Raw genomic sequence first — 21,596 nt, forward strand, 5'->3', positions numbered from 1 at the left:
TGCCAGCTTGCAGCTGTTCGATTGTCAGTGATTGAGAGCAAAGATATGTGCAGATGTGAGTGAGTATCAAACAGATTATGAAATGACCTGGAATTAAACGCAGCAGTATTTTAAACGGTATTGTGGCGCATTGAGCCCTCTGTGTGATCGAAGGACGGTTGGAAAGCTGTACAATTATGTCGGTTTAAACAGTTAAATGCAATTTCCTCTAATAAGTTTGTAATTCCATGCAAGACTCTAGCGTTTGTTTGTTTGTGGAAGATGTCCCCGAGCAATAGTGTGACTCACAAGCAGTTTGCACCTTGACTCAATTGCTGCCTCTGATTAACATCTGAACAAAACTAGAAAATTGTTTTAGCGATGTAGTGTAATTGTGGCTTTGCTAAAGTCTCACTTTGTCTAATTAGAATTATAAATCATGCCGCCTCGTTGTTTTCAAAGGGCCCTCCATCATCTCAGCGTAGCAGGTGGGATTGTGGGATGGTGTAAAAAAAACAAAGGGTTTGATTGCTCGGCTGAAGCTTCAGTAAGTTAAAAGCAACCTGACGCTCTTTGGGGATTCGTATTCAAAACTGAAATGTATCAATTCATAGACCCGAGTAGGAAAAGCCAACTTGACAAATTTTGATTCATATGCTGGCCCATGCTTGACTTCACTTGACATAAATCACTTGGCTCATTGGAAAATGGAGAGAGAAGATGCGGTGTGGGGGTTGTTTAAATGACATGGAAGGCTGAGAGGGGATTGCATGGTGGTACCTTTCCAAGACGGTTGTTGTGTCTCTCGGTTGCTCACCACAGGGATTTAAATGCACATTCTGCTAAAGCCATCACAATGAGCTTTAAGGAATTTTACCGAGTTACGTTGTTAAACGCAATGTACAGTCATTTATAAAACAACCATTTGGGGAATTTTTTATCAGTAATACAGAGGGGCAGTGGTTCTTAGAATGAATATGAGAGTATATATTTACTGTGTACAGCAATGTGTGGGAAATATGAAAGTACAAAATCAATAGCAATAAACATGGTTGTCCCTCCTAAGACGGAAGAAATCATCAAATAAATTCGCTCAGATTTAGCTGCAGATTTATATTCTGGCAATCGACTAATCAATTAATCCTTTAAGCTCTAGTGGCCTCGGTATCTTTCTCATCTCATTATCAAAGAAACATACAGTGTACCACGTGGAAACAAAGCAGTAGATGTATTCGTAAAGGGTCTGTCATGATATTGTTTCATCCATTGAAGTGCTCCTGTTTCTCAACCATTTCCTCTTCAGCAGCGATTACAAACATCATGCACCCTGTATTGGTGTCTCTCTTTTGTCTCTCTATTGTCCTTCACAATTATCATCATTTCTCATATGCACATTGGTTGTTGTGTGAACTTCATTTTGTACATCACAGGTTGCTCTTTGCAGGTACAAAAGGGGGGGGGAAGATAGGGATGAACACAAAGAAAACAAGAGGTGATTAGAGCGAGCTAAGTGCTGCGATGTAACACCAGTCCACTTCCTCTCCCTCTCCCTCTCGTGCTCTAGCCGTGCTAAGAGTGGCATGGGCTAAGCCACTCTTGCCCTACATACAGCCTAAACAGCAGATTACTGACTGTCCCTCTAATCCCATGCGCCAGGGCATGTGCCACTGCCACCATGCACCAACCACCCAATCACCCTGCAGCCACCGTCACGGGGCCTGCTGTTCCGCTGTGCAATGGCCCCCGGCCCGATCACTAACATCTACCCTGTTTCTGTTTTAGTTCTATCCAAATAAAGCAAGTTTTTCGAAATACGCCTTTCGACTCTCTTCCCTGGCTACAGCCTTTCCTGTTATCATCCTCGACCCCCCCACCCCACCCCCCCTTTTCCAGTTTTGACCTCATCATGACCACCTGGCATTGGACAGCTTCCTCGGCCCCTCGGCCTCACCTAAACCACTAGGCCTGCGATTAGGGTTAATCTGGACCTTGTGTCATCCTGTATCTATCCACAACCCCCACAGTCCCATTCTTTGCTCCCTCCCTCCCTCCCTCCCTCCTCTTTACCAAAGAGGCTTTGGTTTAAAATCCTTTATTGTGAACCCCCACTCCCTTTGCAGTGTCTTTCTGTCTGCTGCCAACTGCAACTTTTCCTCCCGCACCACAGCCTCAGCCAATCCTTTAACACATACTGGTAGGACCTGTCTCCAAGCTACGGTTAAGAGATGGGCGGAAAGGGATTTTTGCATTGTCTTTCTCTTTAGAATGAATTTGGGATTAGGCAGGCACAGGCACTATGATACAATGAAATGCTTGCCTATACGTGTGGACACATGGGCATTGCTATGCTTACAAAGTGTAACCTGTCACATTGGTGTGCTTGCAAGGTTTTTTACGGTAAAATCAACCTCCACTACGCTGTCCCCATCATCCAACGCCCTAAAGTGCATTTAGCCGGGCTCTTCCGCTCGTCTCGCCCCGAGGACAAAGTGAAGGCACGGAGGCCCGAGTTGGATGAAGAACCTCCACAATGGTGAGGGAGCAAAGATGCTTAGAGAATGAAGACAAAAAGGGGCAAAGACACAAAGTGCTGGAGCCCCCTTTCATTTTTTTGTCTCTGGAAATAAATGGCAGATTCGCCCTCAAGCAAAGCCTCCTTTTTTGAGTTGAAAAACCAGCAAAAAGCACTTGGCAGACAGAAACTGCTAGAATGGAGAGGTAGAAAGGCACGAGGGATGTAGGCCAGAAATGAAGTGTCTTATCGTAAGGAGCAGAGAGAGAGAGAGACCCTTGAGCATAAGAACCTGCATGAGTTCCGCGCTTTAATGAGAAAACGGCATAGAGGATCCGTTGAAATGATCACAAGATGCTGAGCTTATGATGTTAATGTCAAATTCCTTGCACAATCATAGTCAGCCAATTTGTTGCGCGCTGTTTAATTTGTTCCGATTACACAGATAGCCTGTTCGCTTATTAAAAGTCTGAGTACATGTAACATGATGATTATTTATAGTGTTCAGTCATATGAATCCCAGCCAGCCAGTGTTTCCCCGAGCCACACACAAACACAGACCACATGAACACAGACACAAATGCTCATTTGATTGATCGGCAGACCTTGTCTCAGATGGAATGCCAAAAACATTCTAACTATTAGGGAAATGGAATCCCAGAAGCAAAAAGAACAGCGGGATGCAGGAATGACTGAGCAGGAGTGACTGATTAAGAGCGAGAAAGCGACAAAACATGCTGAGAAAGGAAAACGTGGGCAAGGGGGCAAAACCAAGAGTGTTCATAGTGATTGTGCACAATGTCCACAGAGCAAAATGTCCACAGAGAGCAGGAAAGGGAGGGAGAGAGTGATGCAGTTAATGGATGTAAATTAATTGCTGTCATGTGGATTCTGATCCCAATAAATCAGGGTCAGTGTGGTCTCTCCGGTGGCTTCACTGCATGGCTGGGAAGAAGGAGCAGGGAGTTCCAATTTAACCGGGACACACTCACACACTCACACACTCACACATCCACACACACATGTATTTATTTGAGTACAAATACATACTGTTATTCACATGTAAACATCATAGAATAAAAATGAGTAACAAGTGAAATCGTGTGCCTTTTTGCCGAAGATGGAACTAGGTGCATGAATATGTGAAAATATAATGTATCCGCTAAATTCTGAAATACATAAAATGGCGTAGAAATAAATAAATGCACAGCAGATTTTTAAGAAAATCACCGCAGCAATCCTCTTACACCGCCGTAAAATCTGCCAACATATAACGGGATATTTTGGGGGCAACGTGCTGCGCCACAAGATTGCCTTCATCATGAGGAGCTTTGTTAAAAAAAAAACACCTCATGTCCAAAACCAGAACACTGGATGCCAAGTAGTGCAGACCTAACTTTATCATAAATGCAATGTGATCCAATTAATTAGCCATGCTTGTTTTAAAAAAATTACCACTGCTCTTTCTGCTCAACTAGTCTGCAAAATTGATTTGTCGTATGTCCTCAGTATATGACCACCAAAGATATCCTGTTATTTTGAAGTATTGTTTTATGTGTTACGTATTATTTATAAGCATGTATTTTAATTACAAATCCTACATGAGTAATTAAAAAAAACAAAAGCATTTAAGAAAAAAGACTTTAGCACAAATTAAAAGAAGCTTCCACGCTGCAACACCAAATCATATTTACGGGTAAAATAAATCTGCCAATTCTGTAGATATGTTTTTTAATTTTTTTTTTATTTAATTCATTACACTTTACAGTACAGTATGCGCCATATTGTATACAGGGCGTTTTCTTTGATACCGTATGCCCCAAAGAAAATCACTCAAATGTTCAAACAATAATATCTGAACATGGCAGAAATGCTGCAAAATGGGAAGTAGGTCACATAGCAATTTATTTGACAAAAACGGATGGGGGAGGGGAACTGGGGCATGGTGTATGCAGAGGCAGCAGCAAAGGTTTTTGGGAACACAGATCAGATAGTGCGTGTGTGTGTGCGCGTGTGTGTGTGTGTGTGTGTGTGAGAGAGAGAGAAAGTAGGGGGCTCAGATTTAACCTGGAAGAAAAGTTACTGGCTCATTCAAGGACTGCTTGGTCAGTGAGGAATGGAAAAAAAAATGTCTTCCTGCTGACACACAATCATGTCGGCTGCACTTATATTTTTTCGCTATTCAGTAAATACAACCCACCGTACACGGAGACTTACGCTGGTCACAGGCCTCGTTGCCCACTCCAGGGGAATTGAAACTGATATTGCGGTCACTTGACTGTATCAGCACATCTGACACAGAGAGTGTAGCAGCATTGATCAACTGTCAATGAACTGCCCAGCTGCCCCCGACCTCCAACACAACACAACACAACTCACACACACACACACACACACACACACACACACACACACACACACACACACACACACACACACACAGCACTGATATGTACAGAGTAGATACCCCAAATCCACGTAACCTTCTGTAAATACATGTATTCCCCTGCACAGTCATCCCCACACTCGTAAGCTCTGTGGCTTCCTCCTGATCCTTTTTAAATCCCGTCATCACTGAACATCACAGCTGTATGATTGTACCACGCATCTATGTACTCTCCACTGACCTACAGTGCCAAAAGCTACATTTTATGTGATTGTTGAACAGCGTGCCGATGCAGAGATTCCTTCATTTCTTCAGGTTCCAAAATGTCTGGGCCATTGCTGAGAACTACATCATTACCTGGTGATAGGTGGTGTATGAAAAAGTCTAAAAACAAAAGATAACAGCTCTCCCAATAATAAATAAATATGAATTAGATTAGATTCTCTGACATATAGTTTTTTTTCCCCTGTGCGATACACCCCTCAATAAACAGTTCTGCAGAATTGCAATGTGGAAGTTCCTCAACCAAATAAGGAAAAATATATATTTTCTTTTTTTTTTTTTTTTTTTTAACAATTAAAACAATAATAATTTAAAAAATGGAATCTAATTTATAAAAACGTGTGTATGTATGTCATATTGAAAGACTAAACCTTATACACTCTCAACACAATCTAGACAATCTGCGCCGACTGCACTGAGGATCTGCAAAGCCACATTAACACATGAGAGCGGCTCTGGAGCACCAGTCTTTTCTAATGACTCGATAATCCGACCCAAATGCTGCCTGTTTGCTAATCTCTCCACCAGATTACCGAAGTAGGGACGGGCACAGTCTATTTGTCTCGTCCTGTCTCTCTGCCTGTCTATCTCTCCCGGCTTGTCTCTTTGTATAACTGCTAGCGTCTTTCTCTTGTTTTTTCCTCCGTATGATAAAAAGGAAAAAGTCTTTCGCTTGCCTCTCTGCCGTCGCCCTATGTGGCTGCCAGGAGGGTTGCTTGCCCGCTCGCCGGCTCTCATCCTCACATGTACCAGCTTTTTAACATTGAGAATGGGGAAGCGGGACATCGAACCGCAGTCACGATTCTCCATCCTCTTATCACGCCGACATGTGACCCGCTAAAGATAACTAAACCTACACATACAAACAAATACCGGCGACAATGCATCCAATTCATGGCATGTAATTTATGCCCATTTTTAATAAGCTTCCAGTCTTCTCATAGAAATAGACCAAAAAAAAAAAAATTGAAAGAGTGGACAAGTGTATTTTCTAAAAATGGATAAATGAAAAAGGGAATCAGCCGCCCTTCCATTGGAATTATCCTTCACTCACGTTGTCTCTTAGAATCCATCTCTCCATCCGTCAGACATGGAAGGCCAAGCAGTCTGCACTGTTCCACCCTAGAGCTCCGGAGCAACGTTATTGTTCGCTGCATGCAAACAGGTCTAAACTAATGTTATATTTGTCACGCATCAACAATGTCCGATTATATACATTTGTATAGAACACTATTTTCTGCCTTCGAGGCTGGACAAAATGTCCCTTTTATTTAACAGAAAGCACTCTACGTCTGCCCCTCGGTGTATGTGTGTGTACGTGTGTGTGTGTGTGTGTGTGTGTGTGTGTGTTTGTGTGGCATCTTGGCATGTGCATGCATGATTTTGCATTTGTGTGCGTTTGGACTAAGCCGCATCTCTGTCATATATACTGTAGCTCAAACCGCTGTTGACAGCCTGCAAAAAGTTTTGACATTTAGCTTTTCACAAAATAACGCCTGACACAACTAATACTAAGTGAAAGCGTCTCTCGATTATCCAGCTGTACCTGCAGTTTTTGTCATTTGGAGACAGACAAAAAATGTGTATTCCACCTAAAATAATATTTATAATTCAAGGAAATTTTATCCCATTAAGATTTGTAATTCTGCATATTAAAATAGATATTTTACACTTTTACCCAAATGGAGATTAATGGGTGTGAAGTGGAACGTGTGTCAAATTGCTAGTGGGCAAACATTAAGTATAGTATGAGAACAGGAAGAAAATATCATACAACAAGCGGCGCCTGAACCACATGACTCAAAACATTACTGCGTTATTAAAGATCAACTGAATACAACTAAATGATCCCAATCAGTCTGTACAGAACACACAGAAAACCGAGCGTTACTATTTTACTGGTAATCACCTCAACAGCTGGCATGTTTGCTAAAATACGTTTTAAGTTTTCATGTTCATGAAATTATTACTACACTCATTTTCAAGTACATGAATATATTCCTTCAATATTTATTCACAAAATGGTTTTACCCCAAATTGTAAATGCAGGAGAGAAGATGTCATGTGGAAGGACTGTGGCATATTGTAGGTCTGAACAGTTCTAGAAAAATAAAAAAAAGGGTAAAACCCTGACAGACAATAGAAGCAAAGCATCTTAAATGCACGGAGATCAGTCAAAACATCAATGGATTAAAAAAAAACACACTCATACAGATTGCCTCTCTTCCTGCACAGATATGGCAGTTGTAAATGTCGACACAGTTCAAAATAATGAGAAAGCTTAGGAGCGAGGATGTAGGGACGAGCCAAGTGGTGGAAGTGAGGCATCAGACGGGAAAGAGCAACGGAGGACTGGAGGGAGCCAGAGATACAAAAGGATGATTTGGGCCCCGATACACTCGGAGCTGTTTGTAAACAAGTGTGCTTGCATGTGTGTGCGTATAAGAGGGGAGAAGAGAAGAGGAGGGGGCGTCACTGCGGCTGTCCGTTTCCCGGGATCAGCTGATGGCCGCGGATGATGGAGCGGAGAAGGGGTCAGGGGGTCAAAGCCTCGCATTGTCAGCCTGGCCCCCCCCCGCTCTCCCTCTCGACCCCCCTCCTCCATCCATCCATCCATCCCCCCGCTGCCTCATGCGCATTTACATACATTTATCATCCCTGCGTGTCACCGTGACCGGGATGCAGCGCATGCAGCGCATGCAGCGCACGCATCGCTGCGCGGCCGCAGCTCGGGAGGCCGTTTGCGTGACACATATGAAGGAAGTCAGTGTGCGTCGCTCAGGCAAATTCATTTGTGTGCCTACATGTACATCTGTGTGTGTGTGTGTGTGTGTGTGTGTGTGTGTGTGCAGGACAGGACACCCCCACCCCCTCCCAGTTTTAAGGTCTACCCTCCTCACCCCTCACCCTCCCCCCTCCCCCCTCCCTCCTGTCCTCCGCCACTCACCTCCCCCACTTTGCCTGTGTAATCCCAGCCAGCTGGCCCCGTTGGCTAATCCCTCTGCACTGATCAGCTGGGCCACGCATCCAGTACGGGACAGGACAGGGACAGGGGCAGATAGGGGCGGGACGCTGTGTGTGTGTGTGTGTGTGTGTGTGTGTGCGTGCAAGGTGGGGGGTGGTGTAGACCAGAAAGCATAAATTGAAGCCCGAGCCTTCGCCTCGGCGCAGTGTGTCTGTGTGTGAGCCGGGTGCTTGTTCCTCCTCGTCCGTCCATCCCTCATCTCCTGTCCTTCTCCTCCTTCTCCCTTGGATCCTTATACATATATACCTTCACGGCTTATATATGTATATTTTACACCGTGGGCTTTTTTTTGGTCTTCCTTTTTGGTTTTGTCTTGTGCAGATCCAAATGGAATTTTCTAATGGTGACTGGGTAGACTTTAGCAGATTTTTTCATCCCGCTAGCTCTCTCTCTCTCTCTCTCTCTCCTCTTTCCCCTGACTGCATGCGTTGACACCTGCCTGCTTCCCGTCCCTTCAGCCCCCTTGTCCGCCACCCCACTAACCCCTGCGTGCCTGCTGCCCTCTTCCCAACACACAAGGACCTTGACAGGATGGAGCTGCGCAGTCAGAGCTACAACTACAGCAACAATAACAACAGAACCAGGACCACGGACCTGAAGGAGGAAATACTCCGCAGCTCCTCTGCTGCCGTTTTTTGCCTTGTCTTTAAAGAGGAAGATTGTCTTTTATCTGAGAAAACCATATTCTGCTTGTTCTAAATAGTCTTACGGTAGATATAGATAGGATTTGAGCGCAGGCGTCCAGACTTTAAAATGAAAGAGATTTTTAATCAGATGCTATTTTCTTCTGGATGTAAGAATCTGTAAATGGAAAAGAAGCAAAATTGCTTCTTTTTTTTGTTGCTTTTTGCTAGAAATTACTGTTTACTTTTTGCCTAATTATTGTATAGTGTATACAGTTATTAATCAGAGGATGGAGGCTGTGGTTATTTCAATCCTGTTTTCAGACTCTTCATAGTTACATGCGCAGAGTGCACAGAGAGAGAGAGAGAGAGAGAGAGAGAGCAGTAGAGAAAAGATGGAGAGTAGGAGGGAGGGAGAGAGGGAGGGTTAGGGGGAGATAACGACACAGCTTTACCAACTGTAATGAAGATCTGCTTGGTCGCATTAAAGCGCACCAATCTCTTAACCAGGACCAGCGGAAGCAGAGCCTTGGTGAGGATGAGCATAGCGACACATCGCAGCGTGTCTACTCCTACAAACCTGTTCGTCATCCTTTGTTTTGCTCTGAGGGGAAGACGGTCTGCAGGAATGGTAGCAATCAGGTAGCTGGGCTGCTGCTCTCTTTATGGTGCAACAAAGGTAGCCTCGCACTCTCACTGTCTCACTCCCCGTTTTTCTACGCTCTTCTCTCTCTGTGGTGCTATTTTTTTTTTTTTATGATGTTATGTGTGTACAGAAAATGCCTTATTGGTGTGAACGCTGCTTTGATGATCAGTAGATGCATTTCTTTCTTTTTTTTTTTTTGTTATTTACATTTTTTGTTCTTAAGACACAGGACTCACAATGTCATTGGTTTGTATCATTTGTTTCCCCCCCCCCTCTGTATAGAAAACCTGTTTTCATTGCTAAGGGAGAAAGCATGCTGGTGTGGGATTAGCATGCAATGTACTTTGACGTGTGAAAGGACCGCATTGAACCCACGGGGAGGGAGAGATCACAGGTGAGGCAAAAGGAACAAGAGTCAAACAGGGGCGGACTGACGAAACACTACGTCAGCGCCTACTTTTAAGATGAGAGAAGAAATGACGTTCCGCGTTGAAAATTGTTGCTGTAGGACGTGAATACCAAAAGGAGGGAAAGTGCTGCTCAAAGCAGCGTAAGTGATAAGACGGACAGGATGTGATGTGTTACTGGGAACACCTCGGGCAAGTTTTTTGGGGGTTTGAGCTCTTTGTGTTCACAGTGGACCTTGATTTAATTTCAATACAATTAAGGCACGCGGTGAATGCCAAGAGAGAAGCCTCGGTCTTCGCTCACCTGAGGAACCAGCAAACAGCCGCCACGGGACGGGAGACTGGCCGCGACGAACCACGCGGACGGGCGTCCGCTGCCATTCCACCAGATTAACGGTCACCCGGAGGGGGGGGGGGGGGGGGGGGCAGAGAGGTTCAAAGAGCCGTGACGAGTAGATCCGTGCATGCAAACCAGGGAAAACCTGAAGAGAAGAAAAAAAAAAAAGCTAAACACACAGAGGGAAATGCAGCAGAATCAGTGGGCACCAGTTCATAGAAACATATAGTGGGTTTCCATAAGGACAGAACAGCCTTCCGGTGTGGGCCCTGTGGCCAAATGGACAGAGGGATCACACCGGGGGGATTTGCCATGCGGTGACAGAGGGCCGCTTCAAAGGTCTCTTTATGCATGAGAGTACACTTGCCCTGTTGGAGAGGAGGATGAAAAAAAATACAGGGGGATTGCTATAATGGCACGATGACCTATTGTAAGAGAATTATTTTAATCATGAAGGAGGTAACTTTGTAAATCGTTCTCAAGCGGGCTGCTTTACAACATTGTATGGCCTGAAAGTAGTCTGAAAGTAACGCTTTGCGGTCTCTTTTTATATCATGAATTAAATTACGTTCCTTCACATTTTGTTATTCCTGCCTGTGGGTTTCAATATTATGCTCGTTTGTATTTTTACTCTGCAAAAAAAATCTAAATAAAGAAGTAATATTATGGACTACATTTCTATTTGTATTTTTTTAGTGTCTCTTTTGAAAGTAAAAAGGCCCAAAGCACTAAATGTGCTTTAAATAATGAGCTTCATTTCTACTCCTATAAGCACAAGGCTGCATGGAATGCTTCAAGCTGTAAGTCGCTGTAAGCGATAGATGTGAGTTGACCTACATTTCAGATGTTGGAGGCAGCGTATGTTTAAAATAAAAAAAGGAAAATTGGGGATTTCTTTTGATGCAGCTATAATTCTGCATTATGGTTTAGGCGTCATAGTATCCCTGCGTTTATTGCAGGAGAATTAATTCACCACAATAAAAAAAAAGGAATCAGTACATTTAGACTAGAGATTTTGGGGATCGACGCAAAAGGCATCTATAGATGGCTGGATATAAGGCCTCCAGGCTTCTTTAGGTTTTGTTGTGCCATCGGACGACATTTCATCATCGCCTGACACCTCACACAATGAGAGTGTGTGCAGAGGGCGAGCGAGCCACATGTGTTGAGACAGAGGTCATCAAGTCTTTTCAGGCCCCTTCGCCTGTCTGCATATTATGCATTTTCCAAACTGTCAATTGAATTGGCCCACTAGGAAAAACGAGAGGGTAATACTCAGCATGTCAACAGCGCTGGACCCCTGCTGATGGTGAGCAGGTGACCGCCCGCATGGTGCCAAATCCCATCACGCCATATTCCCATTCAGCCCATTTTCTCGCAGAAATAGTGCTAAGAGACGGCTTACATATGCTTACAATTTTGTGAAGCCATTTTTGTCCATGTCGGTATGTAAACAAAATATTAAAAAAAAACATTGGGACATATACATACAACATGAAACTTACGTAGTAGCTGAAATAAAATGTAAAATAAAAGTAAAAAGAAAAAGAACATACATTATTATTAAAACTAAAGCTTTCAAAAGCCTTTTGTCATATAATCCTGGAGGCAGTCTTTCCGTAGAAGAAAAAAAAAAAAAAAAAAGAGGCTGAAACAATGGAAGAAATCTAATTTAGTCATGTAAATGGAGGTCGGGATGGCGACATGGTGAAGCGTCACTAATGGAAGAAAGAGATGGATGCCTTATGATAATGAGCGTAAAATAAAGCAGAACCATGACCTTGCAATGCAATATCAACCCGCACCTACTGTGCAGCTCTGACTGAACAATACGAAACACAACAGGGAAATATTTCTATTTTTACCCTATAAAATTGCAGAATTGCGAGATTGCAGTGTGTCAAATTATAATTCATAAACAAATTAAATCAGACAATGCAAAAATGTGATATGGCATGGATACCAGCAGTTTGATATTTTTGCTATCAAAGAGATTTTTAGCCTACTGACTAATCCCAGCAAGGAAACAAGTTGTCACAATGCACACACACCACAGACCGACACACACGCGTGTGTGTGTGTGTGTGTGTGTGTGTGTATATACACCAAGTCATGCTCAGGGAGGAATTTCTCCTGTCATCACTGCAGAGCAACTCATGTTGTTTCTCCATCTCCTCTTCGGCTTGAGTTGCGCTCAGAGATGCGAGAGCTGTCCTCCTTTCAACCCCCCCTCCCCCCCACCCACTACACCCCTTCCTCCTCCATCGTCTCGTTGGCTGAATCTGCCTCTCTTTTATGGCCGTTCATTTGCATCCCAGGAGGGGGCTGAAAGGCGTCCCCAGAGATGAGGGTCACAGGAGATCCCCTTGAGGCTGCGTGTTTGCCACCCAGCCGACGCGTGCCGTCCATCCCTCCCCCTCCACCCTCCTCCCCCCTCGCCTCTCGACAGCCGCACAAAGCAAGCGCACAGACGCACACACACACTTCTGCAAGGCCTGCAGGTTTTCAGTGTAAGAGAGCTGAAAGATCTCTACCATCAGCACCCCAGCGTTATGATTAAATAAACCAATAGTCCGTTCCTTGTTACATTAGGTCATGTGATTATATTGAGGTCATAGCTGTGCAGACGCGAGGCCTACAGCTGCATCAAAGCCGTACTGTGCACAACGGCCTTCTGCCTTGGGACGACGACAAATAGATTTTTTAGGAATGCGATCCTCTGTGTACCCTTTATCAATTTTTTTTGCAAATATGTCATTTAAATAATGGAAATACAAGTGCTAAAGAGCTTAGTTCTAGATATTTTATGTCAATAAAAAGCATGGGACCGAATTGCATTAATTTATAAAAATATATTGCTTAAGGGTTTTTGTTTACAACTAAAATAGAATGAAAATTTCACTTGGGTTGTTGAGCACGCTGGTTGTCTGGTTCTTTAATGAAATACAATTTTATTTCATTTCTTAGGCATATATTTGTGGTGCAATGTCTTTTAAAAGTTTAAACCTGCAGTTTTAAGGCCACACAGACCCAATTAAAAAATTTAAACTACTGAATATGACTGATCGGAGGCAGCGTTTATGGCATTTAACTGAATAAATAAAACATACAGACCCTACTACTTGCCATATGTACAGAAGTCCTTAAAGCCTTTACCGAGCTGGGACGGGGAGGCGCTGCAGTAAATGGTGCGATGTCGCCCTCTGGCGGCCGTTACGTTCAGTGCAACGTGCCGCACTGAGGAGATAAAATGGCGGACAGCACTTCCTTTCTAAACAGCACGTCATTAACAGGCGTACACACGCAGGTGAACACGACTGCATGGAAATCTAAACATCTTCCCTTGATATCAGATTTTGCTCTACAGAAATGACCATAGATAGGATATCAGTATTTAAAAAAAATAAATAAAAAAAAAGCAGAAACAAGTTGAATTTCAGGGGTGGTGGCAGGACAAAATGAATCATAGTGAAAGCAGAGTTCAGACATTTGAAATATCCTTTAAGGAAAAGGACACATCACAAGTACAACCGGTCACCCATTGGACCACAGAAAAACCCACAAACCATTTTGTGGAGCATCTTTATTATGCCACAAATAAAAGCCAGTAGTTCGGAAAGAGGACCTTGCGTAATTTTTTTTTTTTCCTTTTTAAACTCACCAACAAGGACATTCTGAAAATGGTGGAAGCCGATTTGATATCATAGTATGTAAAGTTGGCAGAGCAGTCAGAAATGGGAGTGTGCAGGACAAGGTGGGTTAGGAAGATCTAGAGAAGAAATGCGAGTGAAAGTTGAACTCAGGATGGGAAGTGGACGGCTGAGTATAAAGGGTTAGGACCAAAAAAACAACAAAAACAAAGTTAATTTATGTACCCATCAGGGAAAAGAAAAACAGATGAAAGGAACACAGCCACGCTGCAGGACTAAATTGCTTTACACAGTGAAACAAGGGGAATGCACACCAGTTCTGCTGAATATACCACATTTATTACTTTTGAACTGATTAATAGAACGAGTGGGGCGAAGCCACCCGCATCTCTGTCTTTAGAAAATGGAGGAAGGAGAAAAAACAAAAAACAAAAAAATGAAAGCAGGCCATAGCAACAATGAATAAACTTGTCCAAGATAAAGGTTAAACAAAGTCCAATGAAGAGTGTTAACAGACGGGCCCCCCCATTTATTTTTTTTACCATAAAATTATACACTGAGCATGGCTCATCAACTTAACATTTCTCCTGCTTCCAAACCCTTAACCCCCCCCACACAGACCCTTCTCCAAACCCTCCACACTCCACCATATCCACACACATACTCAGTCCAACACATGCGAAAAACAAAACAGAAGGCCATTCTAAATCTGCAGTCACCTCGAACAAGACATGGCAAGCATGTATGAAGTTGAATGTGAGGGAGAAAATCCACTGAAGTGGAAGTGAGAGGGGGGGGGGGGCGGACTCCACTGGGTCCTAGTTCAAGATGTGAGCATCCTCAGAAGACAGGGCTGTGAATGGGGCGGGGTTACAAAGAAAATGAGACAAACAGCCCACTGTTGACTTTGGGACACTACGTTTTCTATTGGATTCGTGTGTGTTTGAGAATTACAGACTTGCTCTTGGACCATAAAAACAGGAGATGATCCTTTCATTTTTTTTTAAAAAAAAAGAGGAAAAAAAGCATACAAAGGAAAAGCATATGTAGTGGAATGGGGTGGGGCAAAAAAGATGTCACCTAAGGATGCTATGCATTTAGTTGTAGTCCTATGAATAATCGTTTCCTTTTCTTTTCACTACAAGTTCGAAGTAAGTCTTTAAAGTCAAAAGAAATCAAGAAAGTCTTCATTTTGTTTTTTTGTCCTTTGTTAATTCTTCACCCCTATTAGATTTTCTTAGAGATCTGGATGTAATGATGTAATGGGGCGGAGAGGGCTTTAGGGGAGGCCATTGCAGTCTTTGACCAAAGCACCAACTGTTACTTGACCCGTCCTTGGCGCTCCTGGAACAAAAAAAAAGAAAAACAAGTTACACATGTGAAACATGCATCCAAATGCTCGCTAGCGTGCTAATCACTTTTGCTCAATAAATAGTCTATTCATGCACAACAATGGATCTCAACTTTCATAATGATGAAATTTAAAAAACGTAATGAATTTGGGGCGACTGGAGCCGTTTACATAATCTACATGATGAGAGCGGAGGCACGTTACCTGAAGCCTGTAATGACTCCTGTTGATGGGGTTGCTGGGAAATGGCTCAGTGCCTTGGACCTCCACCTGTCACAGAGAGGAGTGAAAACTGAGCTTAAGTAGAACAGACAAGGCATTTGACTTAAATTAGAGGTTTGTCAGAAATTGTAATTTCTCTTTTGTACACGTTTAAATTCTCTTGAAAAGAGCAGAGGGGTTGAATACAAGTCCAGTATTTTTGCCACAGCCCCAGCTGCCATGATAAAGAGCGACAACGTTAGATTACAGCCGTGTTCGGAGACGTAACACAGGCATTAGATCGAGATACAAATGCAAAAATGTCCAACCCTTAGCAAAAGCATTAACCAATAAACAAACTGTAAGACTAAAATGGACAGAGTGCAGTCTTTAGCTATGGAAAGATTTGTTAGGGGACAGGCTGCTGGTTCTAGCTTAAGCGTTTGTACAGTTTGACATTTCTTGAATGAAAACGTCTATACAAAAAGCCACAAATTCCTAAAAGTGGCTTATTCAGTTGCTACATTTCATTATGTACAGATGCCATTCTTGCCTACAGCAAGTTGCGTGTAAATAAAATCAGTAAATGTGAACCAAAATATTTACGCATTGATTTTGAATGCACCTTGCATTAAACTTAAAGCAACACATTAGTGTGGCCCCAATAGGCTGCACAGACATAAATATAGTGAAGAACATAAAGGTTGAACTTAACTCCTTGTCAAACCCCTTATCTACAGAATAAACAGGATTTCTAAAAATTCAATTAAAAATAGCTTGTAATTTTTGCTTTTGCAAAGATTTGAATTTGTCTTAAAAATACGATAGAATGTTTAATACAGATGTGAATCACCCACAGCCCAAGTTTTCCTAATAGACGCAAAAAACAAGTATTAAGTCATTAAATGAATGAATCTGTTCATGTTGATGGCGACTTAAAATCAGCAAGTAGGTGTCACTCAATACCAAAATGTTTGTTCAGACATAAAAATACATTCCACATCTTCAGGCAGCTGCACTACTAAGTTTTGATGCTAGCAACAGATACCAAACAAACCAGACCATAAGACAAAATATACTTTCATTGTCTGACATGTAATCCACTGCATTTCATTACATTATTTTGAAGTGAATTTCTGCAGGAAAAACCATTTCTAGTCATTCTTCTTAGTTTATTACCCCTTTTGTACAGTGAAAAACCAAAGCGAAAGAAAAGTAAATATCCTTAATCTGTATGAATACCATTGAATTCTGACCATTTTGATCCAGGTATAAATCATTGATATTCCTGAATTATTTCACAAGGTAAAGAGCACTATTTATGCATCTGTCGTTTTACCATTCAGTTTATTCAACTGTGACTGTTACCTTTTTCACACACTCTTCCTCCTCCTGACGCTTCTCGTAGTGAGAAAAGTCATCGAAGATGGACGTGGTGTGTTTATATCCAGCGATGATCTTCAGCACCTGCCTGGCCTTGTCCAGCGGTACCTCCTGTGTGTCCCGAGAGTTGGTCACTGGCTTGTTTTCGTTGTTCTCCAGCCGAATGTGCCGTAGCTGACTGTTGGGAACGTCCTTAACAAAGATCCAACGCACATCAAAACGACCCTTCCACTTGTCCTGCGACCACACGCCAGCAGACGTGTTGTAGTCCACGGGCGAGCGCATCTCCGCTACGCCACAGAAGTGACCGCTCCCGTTGACACTGAACAGAAGATACAGCGGCCCTTTGGCGCCCAACGAACGGTACGCCGCGTCGAGCCTCTTGTTGCCGTGCTCCGTACTGCACCAGATGTTGTACTTGATGGAGCGGTGGATGTCATCCTCGGAGTAGCTCTTGATGATGAACACCCTGCCCTGCTTGGGGTTCCAGTCAAAGTCCTTGGGGTTATAGTTGTTGACCATGCGCAACTTCTCTAGGACTGGGTGAGGCTCGGAGGGGACTCCCGGAACCACACCCACACCAGATAAAGTCGGAGGTGACTGGCCCGTACCACTCCCGCTGCCATCCCCAAATCCATTAGCACGATTACGCGGAGGGACCCAACGAGTAGGTTGAGAAGGTTGCTGTTGGCTTGGAGGAGGACCCTGGGAGAGAGGAGGCATCTGACCCATACCTGGTTGCCCACCGGGTAGAAGCTGATGCTGCCCCATCTGGGAAACCGGAGTCCCCAGCTGTCCATTGCTGAGGGGCATTTGTGGGTTCCCTACAGCAGTGGTTCCCAGCAGTGGCGAAGCCTGGTTGGGTGGCTGCCCATTGCTGGGAATAGGAGGCACCTGCTGAGGGGTGGCAGCTTTAGGCATGGTGCCCTTGTTGTCCCAAGTGCCGATGTCCATGTTGTGTTTAATGGGCGGAGGTGGCAAATTGGCACCGGCCATGCCACTCTTCGTTTTCAGCTTGGGTTGAGGCTTGGCTGGCTTGCTGGCAATATCGGCCCAGGAGGCAGGCTTGGCAGGGGCAATTGAGACGGGAGGCATGCTTGGAGGTCCTACAGATGTAACCGAGCCATGGGGACCCCCACCAGGTAAGCCAGAGCCAACCACCTTAGGAGCCATGTCACCATTACCACCGGGAGCGGCACCGCCAATCTTGAGCCCTGCCATGCCCTGGTCAAGGCTGTTCATACCAGGTGCCTTGTTCAGCGGCTCGTTTGCAGCAGGTGCAAACGGCGACTGTCCATCGATCATGGCCCCCCCAAGCGAGCTAGGAGCGTAGGCATAGCTGCTGCTATAGCCAGAGCTCTGCGGTGTACCCGACTGTCCCTGAGAGCTGCTGTTGCCCCATGCAGAGAAGTCGATGCCACTGGGAAAGAAGTTGAAACCGTGCTGGCCCAGGAATGGATTGTTCCCCAGGGGGCCCGGCTGGCCAAACATAGCGTCCGGAAGGTAGTGGGGCTCCCCATTGCTCAGCTGTCCATAGGAGGCCAGGTAAGGCATAGGAGGGTCCCCACCTGTGGACCATGCTGCCTCATTCAAGGAGTAGGAAAATCCTATGGAGGGGCTGTAGTAGCTGGGCATGTATGAGTCCGACATGGCCGTATAGGCATTGCTCTACAGAGAAAAGAGAATTTGTTTTAGTGATAAGGGGTTCAAATCATTTCTTGCAACAACACACTTAAACATTATTTTCTCTTTGGATATGTAAATACCTGACTAACCAAAGTTAGACCAAGAAAAAAGATTATATATATATAGAAAAGTTTTACAAAAAGGTTTTCACGTCAATAATAATGCATAACACTGAACTTTGAGAAACGTAAAATTCATTCAAAATCATCTACCAGAGCTAAATAAAATCTAAAGCCACTGAAAAGCTAATAAGCAATAACCAAAGCGCCAAATCCTGCAGAACATCCTTCAATTGAACCTGCATTCAGTAATGCAAAAAATTGCTTCTCTTTTAACTTCCAAGACGTATTTAATAAAAGTAACACTGTCACATCTATAAAGACAGAAAAACATGAGGTCCAAGTAGGGTGCAACAAGTCAATATTGGAGATGTTCTGATCCAAATTACAAGGTCAGTTATCAGATCAATCAAGGCATTTATACACTGACCCACAGAAGATTATTATATACTTATTTCATGGTTTAAAGTACACATTTAAAATGAAGTTCGGTTTGAAGCCATAACATGTTGATGTTACCTCTGAATCATTCAATCATTGCAGCTCTTGAATCATTTCATAAGTACACACGTCTGGGATAGTAAAATACGTTTAACTGAAAAGCAGCACCTGTTAAGAAAACACTGGTCAATATAAATGTACCTGTCTGGCCTGAGTATTCAGGTAAGGCTCAAACTCATCGTCATTCAAAGTATCCTTTTGGGTCACAGCTCCGTTTTGCACTGTAAAGAACAACAAAGGTGATTTAAAAAAAAAAAAAGAACAAACATTTGTGTGTTGACACATGACATTTGAGAGATGTCTTATCTGGCATTTTCACATAATCATTAGCACTTGTTACACAATAAAACCACTCCTTGCTATTACTGATGAGTGACACAGGAAATGCCACCAAGACGAGCATTGATTAGACGTCACATAGAACAATAACATAAATCCCTCGAATCCACTTGTCGCCGATACACCTTACACTCAGGCAACACACACTTCAAAATGATTACAAAATCCCTTCAAAATGTTACGACATTAGGGGAATTTCCGTATCAGATTTAACGCATTTGGAATGGCAACGGAACCGTGTCCTGTGGTTTGTTTCCTTAAGTTTCCAGAGTGTTGGTTCGTAACGTTAGTCGATATGACGGCGACTCTTTGAGAGCTTTACCGGCCATGGGAAGCGAGATAAAAAACAACAACAACCGATTAACGCATTTTACCTAGCATTACATGCTAGTACAGAATAATGACTTGAACGCTGAGGGTTTATTCGACACAGGAAAAAGCATGTCGGAAGACGTGTCATTTCGTGGGTTAAGTTAGCAACAGGCTAACGTTAGCACGCCGTGTGTGTGTGTGTGGTTAGCTGCGTGTAGTGCGCAGCGTCTCCATGTTAACGAGCGCCAAGAGTCGTTTCAACATGATGGACCTGGCTAACGTTAGCCGAGCGGTCGGCGTGATGGGATCGCACCTGTAGCTTGACGTTGAATAACCGGTTCGCTGACGGCGATTTAAAGATTGCCCGAGCATTAAGACGGCACTCTCGCGCCTGTCAATGCAATGAAAAGCGTTGCGAGTGCAACCGGGGAAAAGGGAGCTGATGTGTATCATGTTGCCATTTAACGTTAGCTAGCCAGGACATAGCTAACGCTAGCTGTGGGAACCTGGAGTGCCGTTTCACTTCAGGGGTGCTACGGACCCTGGCGAATGGTGAGTTTAGGGGCACAAGCACGTCGGAAACACAATGTACAAGTGACACATTAAACACAATGTGTGTGTTCAGCTTAGACAGACAGGCCTAGTTGCGGGTTAGCTAGGACGCAAGCTATCGCATCCGCGCACGTAAGATTTTTCAAAGAGCACCGCACGTAAAAAAAAAAAAAAGATCCGCATTCACTCCAGGTCGATAGTGTTGGGGCAAAATGTATTCTTACCTTTATTAGCTTGGCCTTTCGGTCTCTGGATTGGGTCCAGGTGATTCATGAAGGTTTGATTTATGAGAAGAGAGGAAGGGGAAAAATAGATGAAGAGATATTTTCAGCAGTCAGTTCCTTTAGCAGGTGGTCAGGCCTACTGCACTACTGAGCCACAGCCGCTGCCTCGGAGCTAAGCTATCCTCGCTAGCCGTCGCGATGCTGAGAAATTTGGCCCTCGTAAATGTTCAGAAAATACCTCTCTTTACCTGGTCAAGAAGGCTGCTGGCTGACATGTCTTTCCCCCCCGGAGCCTGTATTAGTATATTTACTCCTAAATAAAAGCGGCAGGGTGCGGAATTGTCTAACTATTTGGAGAGTTTCACCCAAGCGCCCCTATCTCTCTAAAGAGCCTGGTTTCTACACAATGGCGGGCTGCAGTTTGCTTGACAGACTCCTCAACATGGCTGGGCGGCCCTCGTCAGCCCCGCGATGATATTTATTTACGCGGATACGCGCCCCCCAACGGCGCGGAGGAGCAAGGCCTTAACCCCCGCGACCAGGCCCGCACTGTTGTTTCATATCAAATGTGAAATAAATACATCGTTTAGGTAGGTGATCGATCCTAATAGATGAAAAGGTTATTAAATACCTTATTTGAAACTTTGTTTATTTTTGTAATATATTAGACAAATGATGTTGGATTTATACCAAACAGTTAAACGTTTCATTACATCTTCTGATGTTACAATATTAGGTATGAAATAAAAATTGACCTAGTAAGCATTATACAAAATCATTTATTTATTTATCATTTTAATTTTTGTTTCCCATGTCTATTTGCGTTGGAACTTGGCCAATAAAGCTGATTCTGAAAATAACTAATAGGCGCTTCAACATATATAAAAAACGGTTTTAGATGGACTTTTGTAGTGTTTAGCATTCTTAAAGAGACCTGCTGTTGTCAACCACGGCTTGGGATGTCCCTCTGGGTGGTGAAACAAATTAGTGGATTCGCAAGGAATTTCATCGTGGTTGAAAAATACACATACTTGAAACAGAAATCTATTTTACTTATGGAATTTTTTGCAATGTTTAACACGCCACAGAGCCAGGTGGCCTAACCTTTAAATATACTAATACAGAAGAAAAAGTAATTAAT

General features: G+C 43.6%; 1 protein-coding gene across 1 annotated transcript; it reads right to left on the reverse strand.

Moving 5' to 3' along the window:
- Positions 1-13,819: 13,819 nt before the first annotated feature.
- On the reverse strand, positions 13,820-20,923 carry ythdf2 (YTH N6-methyladenosine RNA binding protein F2). The gene is made up of 6 exons (XM_037486545.2): positions 20,704-20,923; positions 20,456-20,480; positions 19,170-19,249; positions 16,768-18,450; positions 15,403-15,468; positions 13,820-15,191 (listed from the first exon to the last, which is right to left on the reverse strand). Exons 1-6 carry the CDS (start codon positions 20,728-20,730, stop codon positions 15,168-15,170), a joined length of 1,905 nt encoding a protein of 634 aa, XP_037342442.2. The 5' UTR covers positions 20,731-20,923; the 3' UTR covers positions 13,820-15,167.
- Positions 20,924-21,596: the final 673 nt, after the last annotated feature.

The sequence above is a fragment of the Pungitius pungitius genome, chromosome 14 (genome assembly GCF_949316345.1).
Source record: "Pungitius pungitius chromosome 14, fPunPun2.1, whole genome shotgun sequence".
NCBI lineage: Eukaryota > Metazoa > Chordata > Actinopteri > Perciformes > Gasterosteidae > Pungitius > Pungitius pungitius.